Source organism: Tachyglossus aculeatus, chromosome 1 (assembly GCF_015852505.1).
Source record: "Tachyglossus aculeatus isolate mTacAcu1 chromosome 1, mTacAcu1.pri, whole genome shotgun sequence".
NCBI lineage: Eukaryota > Metazoa > Chordata > Mammalia > Monotremata > Tachyglossidae > Tachyglossus > Tachyglossus aculeatus.
This window is the reverse complement of record NC_052066.1, coordinates 136,819,716-136,838,329: the sequence shown is the minus strand read 5'-3', so window position 1 is coordinate 136,838,329 and position 18,614 is coordinate 136,819,716. Positions and strand designations below refer to the sequence as shown.

At 43.2% G+C, this 18,614-nt stretch overlaps 1 protein-coding gene across 8 annotated transcripts in view; it reads left to right on the top strand.

Annotated features, from left to right (window-relative positions):
- The window catches only part of LTBP1 (latent transforming growth factor beta binding protein 1), a 438,291-nt gene that overhangs the window by 387,043 nt on the left and 32,634 nt on the right, over window positions 1-18,614 (top strand). For all 8 annotated transcript variants that reach the window (XM_038760501.1, XM_038760417.1, XM_038760246.1 and 5 more), the window contains 5 exons: window positions 2,607-2,777; window positions 4,280-4,366; window positions 9,403-9,531; window positions 10,279-10,419; window positions 17,694-17,864. In XM_038760501.1, coding sequence (XP_038616429.1) covers window positions 2,607-2,777; window positions 4,280-4,366; window positions 9,403-9,531; window positions 10,279-10,419; window positions 17,694-17,864 — 699 coding nt within the window. The remainder of the gene's footprint in view (window positions 1-2,606; window positions 2,778-4,279; window positions 4,367-9,402; window positions 9,532-10,278; window positions 10,420-17,693; window positions 17,865-18,614) is intronic.

Sequence of the window (18,614 nt, the reverse complement as noted above, 5' to 3'; positions counted from 1 at the left end):
ATTCCCTGTACTTCCACAAGCAAAAGGTGTGAACAAATGCCACGTGTTTTCTTTAATGTTTTGCCCTCAGTTGACTAGATGGAGAAGGTTCCAGGAAAGTTTGTGGGCTGGTTCTGAAAAATATGATTTTTTCCCATGTTTGAAATTGTATGTTGAATCCAGATGCGTTTCTGATTTTGAAATTCAAAAATAAACCTTAATTTGGCCCTGGAACATTTTTTTAAATAGTCCAAACCAAACAGCAGGTCAGAGCTCCCAGTTCCCACTTCTGGGACTAACATTATAATGAATTATATTGTCCTGCTGCCTCTGGCCTCACCCTCAAGTTGGAGTATTTTTCTGGTAAAAAAAAAAATAGTAGTAAAGAAGACTTGTTCCTTTGGTTTGGACTTGAATTTTTCTAAATGGCCTCTCCAATTTCCTAATACAAGCCCTGTCATCTAATATAACTTTCTGGATATTGTAATTGGTGCTGGTGGTGGAAAATGGTTATTTATTGCAGGCCGGTGAGACTACTCTTAACAAGACTGGTCAAGGACAAGGGGACTTTCTTTCTTTGCTTAGGCCATGCAGGAGAGAAAACAAACCTGCACTCAAGCAATCCAGTATGAAAGAAGAGATCTGTAAAGTAAAAATGAAATGTTTAGTAGCATTCCCACTACTGTAAGGATCAGGAGATTCCCTCACCCGCTTTCCTCCTTTAGCCTTTGGTTTTGCCAACCACAATTTTGCCACCAGAGGCTACTTTCAGGAACTGGACCCCTTGGTGGTTGGCAGGAGAAACCTGTTTTGGTAGTTCTGGTTTGCTAAGTACGTAAGTGTAAAATATTTTCCCGAGAGAAAAGTTGGGCATTAGAAGTAAAGGAAAAGCTGCAGGAGTTTTTCCTTGAGAATTTCGAGGAATTCTGATCCATTGAATCAGTCAATCATATGCTGCTGGAGAAGGAAGAATATGATCTTTTTTTCTTTTTTTTTCTTTTTATGGTATTTGTTAAGCACTTATTCTGTGTCAGGCACTGCACTAAGCGCTGGGGTAGATACAAGTTAATCAGGTGGGATATAGTCCCTGTCCCACATGGGGCTCACAGTCTTAATCCCCATTTTTACAAATGAGATAACTGAGGACCAGAGAAGTGAAATAACTTAACCAAGTCACACAGCAGACACATGGCAGAGCCAAGTTTAGAATCAGGTCCTTTTGACTCTCAGGCCTGTGCTCTGCCCATTTAGCCGTGCTGCTTCTCTACTCTTATATCCAGCCCCAGAGGCTCCAGATGACTGTTATTGAACAATTCTATTAGCGTGTGTCTGATTAGAGGTGATGACAGATTTCAGCTCTTGGCTGGCACAGTCTCTGGCTCCTAGAAGTGAAACACACTGACTGAACTGCTACGGTGCAATGAAATTCCATGTCCAAAACCACTGGGGTCATGGTCTTAACTCATCAGTTGAGCCAAAGGTGATGGACCGGAGAGTTGACCTGGGCTGTTATCTTCCGCAAAGACGTGTTAAAAAAAGCCAAGTTTTTGCAGTTTGTAAATTCAAGATAAATCAAGAATGATTTAGATTCATGAGGGATGGGGATTACAATCTTAGGTTGTGAGCCCCAAGAAGGACGGGGACCATGTCTAATTCCTACCTGTATGTTCTCTCCCTGCATTCAGTACAGTGCTCTGCACACAGTAAGTGCTTAATAAATGGTATTATTATTACTACTACAAAGAAGTTTCCAAACAAGATCCCAAATCACCTTAAAGCACGATCTAGACTGTAAACTTGTCCACCTAGACTGTAAGCTCGTGTGGGCAGAGAATGTGCCTGTTATATTATTATATTGTACTCTTCCAAGCACTTAGTACAGTGCTCTGCACAGGTAAGCGCTCAATAAATGTAATTGACTGACTGAATCTAGGATGAGCACCCAATTTCTGAGATGAGAGACTTTTTACACACGGGAGGACTGCAAGCAGAAACTGGCTTTACTCATCCCTTTTCCATTGTCCTGCCACTGATTCATGCTGTGGTTTTCTTATTTTCTCCTGGATGATGTTGAGGCAAGAAGATTTTCTTCAGCTCTTATCAAAGATTCTAGTTTTTATCTTCTGTTGGGCCCTAAGGGAAAGCTAAGGCCTATGGCACATGTCACAACATGTGTTATGTGCTTGTGTGCTATTCAGTTTTGTGCTGAATAGTTTTGCTTGGGTTACTACTGGCTGGAATTTAGCTCCCCAGTCAGGACTTGGGAAAAATTCCCATTAACTTCGATAAGAACTTTGCTTCGGTAACAAATTACCCCATGTTTGGCAGGAAAGTAAGATTTGGAAATACCTCAATCACACCAGTTTTCAGGAAAGATTTAGTAGTATGACTGATGCCCTTATACACGCGAGACAGTCCCCCCAAATTTGACACTCGAGTCGTTTTTTTAATTTTTGGAATTGAATCTCTTGGCTCTGAAGATGGAAAAATTTGTGGGAACAAAATGTCATTGATGTTTCTATAGAGAAAAGTCTTTGAACTCATCACTTCTCCCTCTCATGTTACTGATGGTTCTGGCATGTGATTTTTCTCCCTCTGTTTCTTTCCTCGTGCTTGTTTGTGCTTAGATGTAAATCAACCAGAAGAAGAGAAGAAAGAGTGTTACTACAATCTGAATGATGCCAATTTCTGTGATAATGTGCTGACATCCAACGTCACCAAGCAAGAATGTTGCTGTACTTTAGGTGCCGGATGGGGTGATAACTGTGAAATCTTCCCATGCCCTGTCACTGGAACTGGTAAGGGATGGCCAGGGAGTTATTCATTCCTCCATCCATCAATTTTTGTTGAATGCTGTAGATAAACTGCACCTACTGGGCTTTGGGGACAATAAAATAAAAGTAGAAGACACGTTCCCTGTCCAAAAGGAGCTTACTACAATTGAAAGGGGGAGGCACTGTATACTGAGGTACAGAGAAGTGAAGTGACTTGCCTGGGGTCAAACAGCAGACAAGTGGCAGAGCCAGGATTAAAACCCAGGTCCTCTGCTTCCGAGACTTGTGCCTTTTCTACTAGGCCATACTACTTCCTTTGGATGAACACATAAAGGCTAAAAGTGGTGGATAGCATGGTATGACTAGGGATGTGAGGATTCATCAGACACTTCCTGAAGGAGGTGGCTTTGAAGTAGGGTTTTGAAGGATGAGAGCCGGGAGGATGGGGATACATTCAGTTTCTCTTTAGACTGTGAGCCCGTTTTTGCAGGGACCATCTCTATATGTTGACAATTTGTACTTCCCAAACGCTTAGTACAGTGCTCTGCACACAATAAGCGCGCAATAAATATGATTGAATGAATGAATGCTTTGGCATCCCCAAATCCCATTTTTAGAAACTTTTCCACTGGATTTGGGGGGCATGTGGGACATTCTTAGCCATTTACGATTAGTGGCTTATTCTTAAGAAGGGCAGAATATCATCTCAGCAGATGAATATTGTTTCGTGCATTAACAACAAATGCACAATACTTTCTTCTAACTGGTGTTGAATCAAGAATGTAGGCAGGGGAGTTTAGGAGATGCCTATTATCATTAATAAGTAACTGGACCAGAGGAAAACATGTCCTTGAATTGTCAAGACACAACAGCACCCAAAAGGACTGAATAATTCGAATGAGATTTTTTCTAAACAAAACCATTTTATTGCTTTTTTCAATTGATTTTTCAGGGATTTTCAGGGATTGGTAGATTGTACTGAGTGCCTGTAGTTTGCTTTACTGGACCCTAGGAAAAAACAATGAAATAAAAGATGTGACCCCCCCCCCCCCACCACCACCTCTGAGATTACAGAATAATGGGGATGCAGTATAGATGGTATTAAATGATTATTAACTAATGGTTGAGAGTTGGAAATGAGTATAAATAGCCTATCTGAGTGTATAAATAAACAGATGAACATATGGTAGCTGGGGTGGAAGATGGGAGGATTAGTCAGGGTATCCTTCCTGGTGGAGGTGGCTCGTTTGAAGGATGAGAGGGATTATGGAGTGGCAGGCACAGGGGGAGGCATTCAAGGCTGGGGTATAGTAATAATTTGCCTTGAAGGATGTGTTTGAGTAAAGGGCTTCAGGTTGATAAGCAGCTTCCAATGAGGCCTGGTGCCTTTAGATGAACCTTCTTCCCATCTGGGTCCTTTATGAAGAGGTTAGAGTTACCATCCTCATTTTGAAGCTTTTCTGCTTTCTCTTTCCCTTTAAATAACTGGCTCTATGTTTTCATATTTTTGTCCGTCCCTTGACCAGCTGAATTTTCTGAAATGTGCCCAGAAGGAAAAGGCTTCATCCCCACAGGCGATTCATCGTATGGTGACCTTGGACAGAGCTACAAAGGTGAGTTCACCCCATGCGGAAAGACTTTTAGCATCACCGAGCAGAACTACTAACGTACAAAGAAAATGAGTGTCACTGGGCAGAGCTATAAAGGTACTGATGATTCAGGTATTAATAAAAAATGCATATAAACATTTCAGAACAGCTAGTCACAGAATTCTCCATTGAGCAGCCCTGAGGCCTTCATTAACTGCAGTTTGTTTGTTTAACTGTTTGTTTTTGGATTTTTGTTTTGTTTTTGTTTTCATTTTTTTTAATGGTCTTTGTTCAGTGCTTACTATGTGGCAGGCACTGTAATAAGCACTGGGGTAGATACAACTTTATCAGGTTGAGCACAGTCCGTGTCCCACATGGAGCTCACAGTCATAATCCCCTTTTTACAGATGAGGTAACTGAGATGCAGGGGAAGTGAAGTGACTTGCTCAGGGTCTTCTTGGATTTTTGTTTTGTTTTTGTTTTCGTTTTTTTTAATGGTCTTTGTTAAGTGCTTACTACATGGCAGGCACTGTAATAAGCAGTGGGGTAGATACAAGTTTATCAGGTTGGGCACAGTCTGTATCCCACATGGAGCTCACAGTCATAATCCCCATTTTACAGATGAGGTAACTGAGATGCAGGGGAAGTGAAGTGACTTGCTCAGGGTCACACAGCAGATAAGTAGCAGAGCAGGGATTAGAACCCAGGTCACTCTGACTGCAGGTCCGTGCTCTATCCACTAGATCACACTGCCTTACGATCCCATTGTGGAGAGAATACGATTCCAAGGCAAGCAGCTTGTTAGAAGTCCAATGTTAGCAAGTTCATGAACCCCAAGGGTTCTCACTGGTACTTTCAAGACTCCTGTAGACGTTAAAGGAGCCAAACCCAGATGGTCGGAAAGGAGTGGGAGGACCCCAGTCCAGCAGGAATTTCTAAGGATTGGAGGATGATGGACATTTGTGGTGGCCGATGTCATTGTCTCTGAGCACACTGGAAAAATGCCATCCAACCCCAACTTGTAAAAATCTGTAATTAGCGACGTGTGGGTTTTTCTCCAAAAACAAGTGAATAGCATCGTCATCTCCAAAGTGTTTGCATTTCTGGTGTTAGAGAAGGGGTGCTCTGCAGCTGAATTCAGGAAGATGTGACTGAGAAGCCCCAGCTAAGACCACCCGTGCTGAATTTCCTTTGAGAAACTAGCATGTTGGGGTGGATTTTAAAGGACTTACTTACATTGCTAAAATGATGTTAAGATCCTCTGAGAAGAAAGTTGATCATTCAAAGATTTTTGCTTTCCCCATCCCTTCCTACTATAGCTGAGATTGATTTCTCACTAAGCAAGATATACTTTGGGGAAAAGGGAAAATCAAGAGAGAGTCTTACAGTCCCTCAAGCTTGTTGTGGGCTCTTCCAAGCACTTGGTACGGTGCTTTGCATGCAGAGAAGCAGCGTTGGCTCAGTGGAAAGAGACCGAGCTTGGGAGTCAGCGGTCATGGGTTCTAATCCTGGCTCTGCCACTTTTCAGCTGTGTGACTTTGGGCAAGTCACTTAACTTCTCTGTGCCTCAGTTACCTCATTTGTAAGATAGGGATTGAGACTGTGAGCCCCACGCAGGACAATCTGATCACCTTATATCCTCACAGCGCTTAGAACAGTGCTTTGTACATAGTAAGCGCTTAACAAAACCAATCATTATTATTTATTATTATTACAGTAAGTGCTCAAGAAATATCATTGATTGATTAATTGAGTGCTGGTCTATGTTCTGGGTTTGCTGGATGTATGCACACAATGTGCGTTTCAAGTCTGTACATATTTCCCTATCAGAAAAGCTTATAGCCATCTGACTGAAGTTTTTAAAATGAATTATATGAGTGGTTTTGCTGTGACAAAGTGAAAGTTTAATATGCATATTAATATATATTTTAATCTGGAAAGTTTCTCAGTGGCTGGATAAGTTACTATAAAAATATTTTTCTAGTCCCTATATCTGGAAAAATAAGGGTTTTCTAAAACAATAAACCATTGGTAGGATATTTCAGCAGCTGCAAAAGGAATGGTGGTTTTGTTTAAATAATTAAAAAACTTTACTTGGGCCATTTCAGTAAGTTGATGACTTATGTTTTCAGAATAAATTTGAGATTGCTGGTCCTTTTTACGGATGCATTTGTAAAATGGTAGGTGTTATTTATAAAAAACAATGAAGTGCACAATAGCAAAAACATTAATATTTCTAAAAGAAGATGAAGAACAAGTTAAAGGCATGTAAATAGGGCACCTTCTCTTACTGGTGTGAGCACATTCCAGACAGTAAGGAATTCTGAATTCCACGTCTGACTATATATCTTTTTCTGTCTGGAATGATTCTAAATAATAGCCACAATAAGTCTGTGCTTTCCTGAAGTGGTTTCCTTAGTGTCTTTACCACAGCAAAGCAATGGATTTGACATGAATACTGCCATGGCCATCTCTTGCATTGGCAGAAGATGGAGAATTTTAGCCTTTTTTATGTTATTTGTTAAGTGCTTATTATGTGCCAAGCACGAAACTAAGCGCTGGGGTAGATACAAGCTTATTCATTCAATTGTATTTATTGAGCGCACTCAGTGTGTGCATTCATTCATTCAGTCTTATTTATTGAGCACTTACTGTGTGCAGAGCACTGTACTAAGCTCTTGGGAAGTACAAGTTGGCAACATATAGAGACAGTCCCTACCCAGCAACGGGCTCACAGTCTAGAAGGGGGAGACAGACAACAAAACAAAACATGTGGACAGGTGTCACGTCATCAGAATAGATAGAAGTAAAGCTAGAAGCACATCATTAACAAAATAAATAGAATAGTAAATATGTACAAGTAAAATAGAGTAATAAATCTGTACAAACATATATACAAGTGCTGTGGGGAGGGGGAGAAGGTAGGGTGGAGGGGATGGGGAGGAGGAAAGAAAAAAGGGGGCTCAGTCTGGGAAGGCCTCCTGGAGGAGGTGAGCTCTTAGTAGGGCTTTGAAGGGAGAAAGAGAGCTAGCTTGGCAGATGTGCGGAGGGAGGGCATTCCAGGCAGTCCGTGCAGTCAGGTTGGACCCAGTCCCTGTTCCCCATGGGGCTCGCAGTCTTAATCCCCATTTTGGAGATGAGGTAACTGAAGCACGGAGAAGTTAAGCAACTTGTCCAAGGTCACACAGCAGAAACGTGGCGGAGCTGGAATTAGAACCCAGGTCCTTCTGACTCCCAGGCTCGTTCTCTATCCACCAGGCGACGTTGCTCCTCTATTCATTTTTTACAATGAATACCATCACACAGCCCAACGTTATTTCTGTACAATGATGGACAAGTTTCAACAGAATGGTGAATTACTACAGAATTAATCTCAGTATCACTCTGCTTTGGTAATAAAAAAAGAACTGACCAGAGCATTTCTGGGACCCCAGGCAAACCTGAGTTTTGTTAGTGGCACTGCCAGCTGGGTTAGGCCTGCACTAACTGCTCCCTCTCCTAACTGGGCCCGGAAGACATTGTTTCCACGTTCTAACACCCCCCAGGCTGATTTCCAGAGGAAGCGGTTTAACTAGATTGTTTAATTAGATTTTGAGCTCGTTGTCGGTATGGACCGTCTCTATATGTTGCTGATTTGTACTTCCCAAGCGCTTAGTACGGTGCTCTGCACACAGTAAGCGCTCAGTAAATACGATTGATTGAATGAATGAATGAATGTATATTAATGTCTGTCTCCCCCTCTAGACAGTAAACTCCTTATGGGCAGGGAACGTATCTACCAATTCTGTTATATTGTGCTGCTTCCAAGTGCTTACTACAGTGGACACCTTCCTGCCTCAAATTGCCAGACAATTACTCTCCCAGCCTTCAAAGCCATTTTGAAGACACATCTCCTCCAAGAGGCCTTCCGTGACTAAGCCCTGCTTCCCTCTTCTCCCTCTCTTTTCTGCACTGCCCTGACTTGCTTCCTTTATTCATCCCCCCTCCCAGCCCTACAGCACTTGTGTACATATTTGTAATTTATTTATTTATATTAACATCTTTCCCTCCCTCTAGACTGTGAGCTTTTCGTGGTCAGGGAATGTATCTATTTATTGTTATAGTGTACTCTCCCAACTGCCTAGTACAGTGCACTGCACACAGTAAGCGCTCAATAAATACTATTGAATGAATGCAGTTCTTTGTGCACAGTAGTGCTCGATAAGTATGATTGATTGGTTGATTGCCTGCTCCTAAAGCTGGCTCTGGTCACAGTACTTTAGAACAGAGGACTGAGTCTTTCCTCAGAAACATGTTTTGTGGTAGCCGTTTTATTGCCATTGTTGAATTCCACAGACCACTGGCATTTTTGTGGAAGCCAGAGAAATGGCAGCAGTGACTTTTTATTGAATTCGGCGTCTGGTTAAGACAGCCCCAGATCCATTTTCACTTATGTGTTAGCAAAAGTTACCTCAGTAGACATCTACTTTTAGGTGCATTTTTTGACTCCTAAAAATGGGTGGTCATTGTGAGTTCTCACTCTGGGTTGCTAAGAAAAATTGAAGTATGAATTATCCGTGAGATTCTGTTGTATCTAAAACCTTGTAACCAAGGCCATCTCCCTCACAACTAGAAGTTGGAAAATACAATGGTTCTCAAGTTAAAACCAAAGATTCAACCAATCAAATAGTGATATTTATTGAGTGCTTACTATGTGCTGAGCTCTGTACTGAGTGCTTGGGAGAGTACAGTTCAATAGAGCTGACAGACATGTTCCCTGCCCACTAGGAGTTTACATTCTGGAGATCAACTCCACTATACTGCAATCTCCCTCTGTTCAGGCACCACAAAGAAACAGTCCAGTTAAGTCATCTACCAAACCTGGGAAGTTTCAACTAACACTTTCCTCCAATTTATAACACCTTCTTTACCAAATTCACAATGGAGAAACTTTAGGGATCACCCTTCTCTTTTATATACCTAGAATGCCCAACAGTCTTAAATTCCACTAGATTGAAATGTGTTTTCCATGGTTTTCAAGAGGTTTCATTTGTAATACTTTCCTAATGTTTTGCCTACAGATGCTGATGAATGTCTGCTCTTTGGCCAAGAAATCTGTAAAAACGGCTTCTGTTTGAACACCCAGCCTGGCTACGAATGCTACTGCAAGCAAGGCACTTACTATGATCCTGTTAAACTCCAGTGCTTTGGTAAGTTAATGCATCATTATAAAGAAAAAGCAAGCAGATGGAAAAAATAAATAGAGTCATGCAGTAAAAAAAAACCCTCTCTGGTTTTTGTATCTAAATTAAGTGTTGAAAAGACCTGTGAGTATTTTATGGGTCTTTTTTTTTTTTTATGAAGGTCTTTTTTTTTTCCCCTAGTAAGAAAAAAACTAGGGACCATACCTAGTGTGCTACTGTAGAGTTCACCCAAAGAGTTAATACTCAATTCAGGACTAGACTTCCCATCACCGGTGAAACAGAAATGTTCTTCCAGTCTGGGAAACCTCCTGTTTCATCACTCACGCCATTCAAGTGAAAATCATTTTTTAAATCCTGAACCAGACTCTTCCGGCTTTTAAGCAGAAAACCATGCAGGCAAGACAGAGAGCAGTTTAATGAAAGGAAGGTATTTCTGAGACCACAGTTGGGGTCCGTTTTTACCTTGGGCTCCCAGATGGTCCTGATGCCCTGTCACTGTTGGGCTATTATTCTTCTAGTAGTCCTACCTCAGAGTGGGCTACAAGACACCTTTGAGAATGAGGAAGGGGATAACTTATCAGGTTGGACACAATCCAAGTCCCTCGTGGGGCTCCCAGCCTTAATCCCCATTTATAGATGAGATAACTGAGGCACAGAGAAGTTAAGTGACTTGCCACAGGTCACACAGCAAAGTGATTAATTTTGTCCTTAAATCGATCGAGGGTTTACCTTAATGTTTTCTTCTTTTTGCAGATACGGATGAATGTCAGGATCCTAACAGCTGTATAGATGGTCAGTGCATTAATACAGAAGGATCTTACAGTTGTTTTTGTACCCACCCAATGGTGCTTGATACTACGGAGAAAAGATGTATCCGACCGGCAGATTCAAATGGTATGTCTCATCCTACACTGTTACAGATATGCTCTTCAGGTGTCAACCTGTGACTGTGAACACAGCCGACTTCTAGACTGGGGCCTAGTTCCCAGGAACGGCTCCATTTATTAAAACATTCACTCCCATTCAGAACAATGGGGAAGCCCGGTGCAGGGTACTCTCATATTGTACTCCCCCAAGAACCTGGTACGGTGTTCTGCACACAGTAAGCGCTCAATAAATATGATTGACTGACTGACTGATGATGAAATGGACTGCCTGGGAATTTAGGTTCAGTTAGAGCAAGAGTCAGGTCTGAAATGCTCCTACGACTTGAGAATCAGTGTGGCCTAGTGTGTAGATCACGGGCCTGAGAGTCAGAAGGGCCTGGGTTCTAATTCCAACTCCACCGTTTGTCTGCTGGGTGACCTTGGGCAAGTCAGTTTGCTTCTCTGTGTTTTGGTTACCTAATCTGTTAAATGGAGCTTAAGATTTGTGAGTCCCACGTCGTAAGCGCTTAATAGACTCCACTGATGATGTTGATTTCTTCATATTAATGTCTGCACCCTGCCTAGACTGTAAGATCATTGTGGGAAGAGAACGTGTCTACCAACTGTGTTATATTGTACTCTCCCAAGCGCTTAGTTCAGTGCTGTGCACATAGTGAGCATTCAATAAATGCCACTGATGGTGATGATGATGACGTGGACTGTGTCCAACCTGATTAGCTTGTATCCAACCCAGAGTTTAGTATAGTGCCTGGCACCTTGTAAGCACTTAACAAGTCAGAGGTCATGGGTTCAAATCCCAGCTCTGCCAACTGTCAGCTGTGTGACTTTGGGCAAGTCACTTAACTTCTCTGTGCCTCAGTTACCTCATCTCTAAAATGGGGATTAAGACTGTGAGCCCTCTGTGGGACAACCTGATTGCCTTGTAACCTCCCCAGCTCTTAGAAGAGTGCTTAATAAATGCCATCATTATTAAATACCATTTAGAAAAAAAAAGACTTCAGTTCATCTTCTTTGCAGGCAGTTATTTTATGGAAATTTTGTCCTCAAGAAAAGCCACATGGCTCAAAGTGAGACAAACACTGGAGCCTGACATAGGAAGCTCAGGGATATGAGATCAAAATATTTGGGAGCAATAATGCAGGATGGGGTTGAGGGGGATGAAGCCCCTGAGAACAGAGCCAAAAATGGAAGAGGGAAAGAAAGACTTCCAATCCTCGTGATCAGACCTCTCTTAGGCCTTCAGCCACACTGTGGCAGCAGTCCAAGTCTTGGAAACTTAGTGGTCTAACTTTTAGAGTTCTTTCATTATGATGGCCCTTGGAAAACATGGAAGGATCACTGTTCTAAACAAGTACTATGAGGCAGGATTTGGTGTGTTCCTGATGTAAAGTATATATGTATATGTATACATACATTCCTATGTGTAAAGTGCCCTTTCACTCTTCCAGCTACAAAAAAGCTTCACTGATGTAATTTTGGCTTATTGCGTGCCATTTCCCAGGTAATTTAGGTGCCTGATTGCCCTTTAAGAAAAAACCTGGGTAATCTGGTTCAAACCCTCAATGTTCTGGTTCCTGTCATGTCACTTGAGTGAGGTTTTGGTATTTGCTCAGTAAAACTTTTATAATCCCCTTTTAGTGGGGAAATTCAGACCACCCCTCTGCCCCCACATAAACAAACTGACCTGCATCTTGACATTATTAGCATAATTTATGGTAAGTTATATTTTCCCCTAAAGAAACCTTTCATGGCAATTTTATGGTGAAGAAATGCCAGAGTCATATATTGTCTCTCTGGCTGTAAATGTTCACTGTTATCCCAATCTTATTAAACCTGTTCACTAGCAGGTAATATAAGAGTAATATAAAGGGAAAGTCATTTTACCTGTCTAGTGTCCAGCAGCCCCTTGCATGGTTAGGCTGCAAATAAAGTACTCTATACCTGGAGGATTTGAAAAGAATGAAACATGATGCCATATTTTCTGAAACTGCCAGTGGTAACAGTGTAACTTTAAAAATAGTGGGGGTGAGGGGGAAGCAGGGAGGCTAGACGGAGAACCAGTGGGGTTTGCATTAGTGATATACTCAGCAGTGAATTGAAACAGTTGACTCTATTCTTCCTGCAGTTTTTAATGGGCTGCAGTAGCCGGTGGCTGGAAGATGGATTAGAACTGCTCTACCAGCTACAACTCTTACCCTTAGCAATATATTTGGTGTGAAATCCACAATATCCATCACAGGGCTATAAAAAGTTACTACTCAACTGGTACTTAAGTTGAGTTGTAAAGAAGGACCTAGAGGAATAGAGTTACAACTCACATGTTTGGAAGGCCACATATTTCTGATTAGAATTTCAGCCTCATACTTGGGTGGAATGTGACATTATAGGCCTAATCCACCCTGTAAAGAAGACCCTTTAAGGCAATTCTGTCCATCAACCAGTGGTATTTATTGAGCTCTTACTGTGTGCAGAGCCATGTACCAAGAGTTTGGGAGAGTACAATACAATAGAAATCCCTGCCTTCAAGGAGCATACAGTCTAGATGGGGGAGACATACATTAAAATAGATTATAGGTAGGGGAAGATGCAGAGTATAAGGATATGTATATAATTGCTGCAGGGATGAGGTGAGTAACAAAGTGATTGAGGGTCACAGATGTAAGTGCATAGATGATATAGATGAGAGGGCAAAAAGGGCAGGGAAATGAGAGGTTAGTCAAGGAAGGCGTCATGGAGGAGATGTAATTCTGATTGAGCTTCAAAGGTGGGGATGATAGTTGTCTTTCAGATATAAAAGGGGAGGATTGTTTCCGATCAGAGGGAGAACATGATAGAGAGAGGTGACATCTTGACATCTGAGATTAAACTTGCATTAGAGGAGGAAAGGGTGCAGGCTAGGTTAAACTGGATGTTGATTTAATAGAAGGGAAGAGCTGATTGAGTTCCAGAAAGTTGATGGTAAGGAGTTTCTGTTTAATGTGGAGATGGATGGGCAACCACTGGAGGTTTTGGAGGAATGGGGCAATATGTACAGAACAGATTTTTAGAAAAATGATTCAGGGAGCAGAATGATGCATGGACTGGAGTGTGGAGAGTAGAGGCAAGGAGGTCAGCAAGGATGTCTGATGCAGTAGTCTAGGCAGCATATGATAAGTGCTTGGATCGGTGTGGTAGCAGTTTGGATGGAGAGAAAGGGGTGGTTTCTAGAGATATCAGGAAAGTAGAACTGAGAAGATTTGGTGACAGACTGAATATGCAGGGGGAATGATCAGTCAGAATGAGAGATGGTCATTCAATCAGTTACCAAATCCTTGGGAGAGAGCAGTGTAATAAAGTTGGTAGACACAATCCCTTCCCACAAGAAGCTTACTTACTAGAGAGAAGTCAAGGGTGATGCCATGGTTACAGGCTTGTCTACACTGATGGGAAAGGTGAGGGGAGCTCAAAAGGGTTTGGGTGAGAAAATAAGGGATTCTGTTTTGGACGTGCTATGTTTGAGGTATCAGTGGGACATCCAAGCAGAAATTCCCTGAAGGCAGAAAAACACCTTGGACTAGTGGATAGAGAATGGGACTAGAAGCCAGAATCCCAGCTCTGCCACTTGTCTGCTGTCTGACTTTCGGCAAGTCACTTAGTTTCTCTGTGCCTCAGTTACCTCAACTGTAAAATAGGGATTAAGACTGTGAGCCCAACGAGTGACATGGACTGTGTCCAACCTGATTAACTAGTATGTACCCCAGCACTCAGCACAGTGCCTGGCACATAGTAAAGACTTAAATACCATAAAAAAATATTAAGCTGCAGCAAAGAGAGGTCAGGGCTAAAGAGGTAGATTTGGGCATCATCCTTGTGGAGATGATAGATGAAGCTGTGGAAATGAATTAATTCTCCAAGGGGTTGCATGTAGATGGAGAATAGAAGGTGACTCAGAATTGAGCCTTGAGAGACTCCCAAAGTTAGGGGCTAGGAGGCATAGACGGAATCAGTGAAAGAGACTGAAGGGTGACCAGAGGAAGAGAAGAACCATTCATTCGTTCAGTTCAATTGTATTTCTTGAGTGCTTACTGTGTGCAAAGCACAGTACTAAAAGCTTGGGAGAGTACACTATAACAAGAAACAGACACATTTCCTGCCCACAACGAGGAGAGGACTGTGTCAGTGAAGCCAAGATTAGATAATGTTTTCCAGGAGAAAGAGGTGGTCCACAGTAGCAAAGGCAGCTGAAAAGTCGAGGTGGATTAGGATGGAGTAGAGGCCTTTGCCTCTGTCAGGGTCACACCAGGAGAGTTTCCAGTACTCTACCAGTCTCAGCTACGAGAGGGAGAGTCAAGCACAGCCATTCCTAGCTTGGACAGTGGCTAGCGAATGGAAGGCAACCTGCTACAAGTCAAAACTCACCTGTGCCGGGCAGCAGCAGCAGGGGAGAGAGTCGAGGAAGGAGACTCACATTTACTGTGCAGAAGGAAGCAATTGTAAACCACTTCTGTATATTTACAAAGAAAACTCTCTGGATACACTACCAGAACACTTGCAGATGGAGGTGGGGCAGTCTGGGAGAGATGTGTCCATGGTGTTGCTATGGGTCGGAGGTGACTTGACAACATAAGACAAGAGGTCCTTGAATGTGGTAAGAAGGAGGTCATTGGTGACCATAGTCAGGGCTGATTCTCTATAGTGAAGGGGGAGGATGCTGGATTGCAAGATGTTGAGAAGAGGAAGTGGAAGTAATGGGTGTAAAACAACTCACTTGAGGAGTTCGGGAAAGAAGGGTAGGAAGGAGATGGGGTGATAGCTGGAGGGTACCATGGAGTCAGAGGAGCACTTTTTTTTTTTAGCATAGGAGCAGCATGGTCAGCTTTGAAAGCAGTGGGGAAGGAGCCCCTGGAGAGTAAGTGGTGGAATATGGCAGTCAGGGAGGGCAAAAGGGTGGGGTAAGTGGTTTTAATAAGGTGCAAAGGATGGGGTCAGAGGCACAGGTGGAGTGGGTAGATATTAAGTGAAGGCGGGAGATATCGTAAGATCGTAAGATACTCCCGGGAAGGATGGGAGAGTCACTTAGTTCAGTGCTCTGCACACAGCAAGCACTCAATAATAATAATAATAATGATGGCATTTATTAAGTGCTTACTATGTGCAAAGCACTGTTCTAAGTGCTGAGGAGGTTACAAGGTGATCAGGTTGTCCCACAGGGGGCTCACAGTCTTCATCCCCATTTTCCAGATGAGGGAACTGAGGCCCACAGAAGTGAAGTGACTTGCCCAAAGTCACACAGCTGACAATCGGCGGAGCCGGGATTTGAACCCATGACCTCTGACTCCAAAGCCCAGGCTCTTTCCACTGAGCCATGCTGCTTCTCTAAATATGACTGCCTGAGAGTCAGGGAAAGCAGGACTTGAAAAGAGCAAGGGGAATTTCAGGGGGAGCATGTCTGATTTCAATTTTATTGGTGAACTAGGTGGCTAGATCATTAGGGGCAAGAGATAGGGAAGGGAAGGTCACGGGTTTTAAAGAGGGAATTAAAAGTCTGAAATAGCTGGCATGATCAATGAGCAAGGGAATCAGTAAGGGAGGAGTGTTGTTGCTCGGCAAAAAAAAAATCCAGTTCAAAAGTGATGGAGATTATTTTCCAACCAGGGCACCACAGTACATGGGTGAGTCTGGGGAACCTTTCAGGGGTAGCCCCAAAACTTGGTAGTGCAGGTGTCTCCAATCTCCAGCATGCCCGAGCCCTCTCCCAAGCTAGGCAACATGCCTGCTCATGGATCAGTGGCTTATGAGCTGGCAGCCCACAGAATGGGGGAATCCCTTGGTGTCAGAGCAGAACACCGGGAAGCTTTTTAGCCCTGGAGGGATTCAGATTGGGTCCACAGTGCACTGAGTCTGGGATCACCAGAAATAATAATAATAACGATGACATTTATTAAGCGCTTACTATGTGCAAAGCACTGTACTAAGGGCTGGGGAGGTTACAAGGTGATCAGGTTGTCCCATGGGGGGGCTCACAGTCTTAATCCCCATTTTATAGATGCGGAAACTGAGGCCCAGAGAAGTGAAGTGACTTGCCCAAAGTGACACAGCTGACAATTGGTGGAGCCGGGATTTGAACCCATGACTTCTGACTCCAAAGCCCGAGCTCTTTCCACTGTGCCATGCTGCTTCTGTTTCTAAGGAGCCCAAGCTACATGAGTTTGGAGGCATCCAGAATGGATGGAGCTTCTCCTCCTTATGCTCCTCTCCTGCTTCCTCCCACCCTCACCCTTCCAAGCCCAGTCTGTCTGTCTGTCTGTCTGTCTGTCTGTCTGTCTGTCTCTCTCTCTCTCTCTCTCTCTCTCTTCCCCCCCCCCCCCCCCCCCATCCTTCCCCCCCTTCCCCCAAGGAGGAAGTTTTTCAGATAGCTTTACCTTGGGGGAAAAGTGTCCGCTCTCTACTTAGGAATGGAGACTTTATTTGATGTTGAATTATGACATGTTAATCCTTCTTGCCTATCGCATGCGATGGTCAATTAAATCAATTCAGAGATGGAGCATGGCCTAATGGATAGAGCATGGGCTTGGGAGTCAGACAGACTTGGGTTCTAATGCTGGCTCCACCACTTGTTGGCTGTGTGACCTTGAGCAAGTCACTGAACTTCTCTGGGTCTCAGTTTCACCATCTGTAAAATGGGAATTAAACTTGATAATGATGCTATTGGTGCCTGTTTACCTGTTTTGGTGCCCAAGACCCCCCTTCTAGACTGTGGTCCAGGTTTGGGCAGGGATTGTCTATTTATTGCCAAATTGTACTTTCCAAGTACTCTGTACAGTGCTCTGCACTCAGTAAGCATTCAATAAATACGGTTGAATGAATGAATGAATGAATGAGTGAAAAGACTCTGAGCCCCATGTGGAACATAGACTGTGTTCAACCTGACTACTTGTTTCTGCCTCAGTGCTTAGTACAGTGCCTGGCACATAGTAAAGCACATGACAAGTACCATAAAAAAGAAAGCAATCATATTTACTGAACGCTCACAGTGTGCACACTGCTGTACTAAGTGCTTGGGAGAGTACAGTATAACGGAGTTGATAGACATGTTCCCTGCCCACAGCAAACTTACAGTTCTACAGTTGGATGCCTTATGCTCAAGATCATTCCTTGGTTTTTAGGTTTAAGAGCCACAGCTCACTAGAACGGGAACTCGGATTGAAAACCAGGCCTATTCCATTTGTGGTCTCCAACACAGCACGTGACCGGCATTTCTGAGACGGGATTAGCATAGTGTCATTGTGTCTTTTCTTTTAGAACAAACAGAGGAAACAGACGTGTACCAGGACCTCTGCTGGGAGCATCTGAGCAATGAATACGTCTGCAGCCGGCCTATAGTGGGGAAACAGACGACCTACACCGAATGTTGCTGTTTGTATGGCGAGGCATGGGGCATGCAGTGTGCTCTGTGTCCTTTGAAGGACTCAGGTAAGCCCTTCTAGGATTTGTGTACCAGAAGCCCTTTGAAAGCCTATTCTCTGCTGGTGAAGGCTTCTGGAAGAAGTCGCAGAGGAGAAGGAACAGCAGAGAGCAAAAGAATATTTGGATGGTTCTAGCCACAAGGAGGCTGGCTAGTACTAATAGTCAGTTAATGGTCATTTTACACAGCTGCAGTTAAATGTATACAGGTCCAACCCATTAAAAGTGAGGGTCTGAGTGTTTGAGGCCACCAACACCTCAAAGGTTTCGGGGAGCTGACCCCAATCAGTCAATCAGTCAATCAGTCGTATTTATTGAGCACTTACTGTGTGCAGAGCACTGTACTAAGCACTTGGGAAGTACAAATTGTCAACAAGTTGGCAGTCCCCAGGGGTCCGGGGACTGGAAGTCGGGGAGAAAGCCAAGGCCAGAGATGCTGGTAGCAGCTCAGAACTAAGGCAAGGATACCACGATGGCCAGGCCCTGCTCTTTTGACTGTGGAAACCATATGTGAAGTAAGAGTACTCAGCTCTCAAAGCAGAGCAACTACGGTCTACTATCAGCGAGATGGCCTATGCTGTGAGTTATTCCCTGGGTTTGGGAGAAGCACTGGCTGTAAAGTTTTACTTAGTCAATTGCCGCAGCAAGTGACAGAGTTAATTCTCCTCTCAAACTACCGAATTTCCAATGATCTGCAGACTACACAATCATCTTGTAACACAAATTGAAATTGGCTAGGAATCAATTTGCAATCTCTTA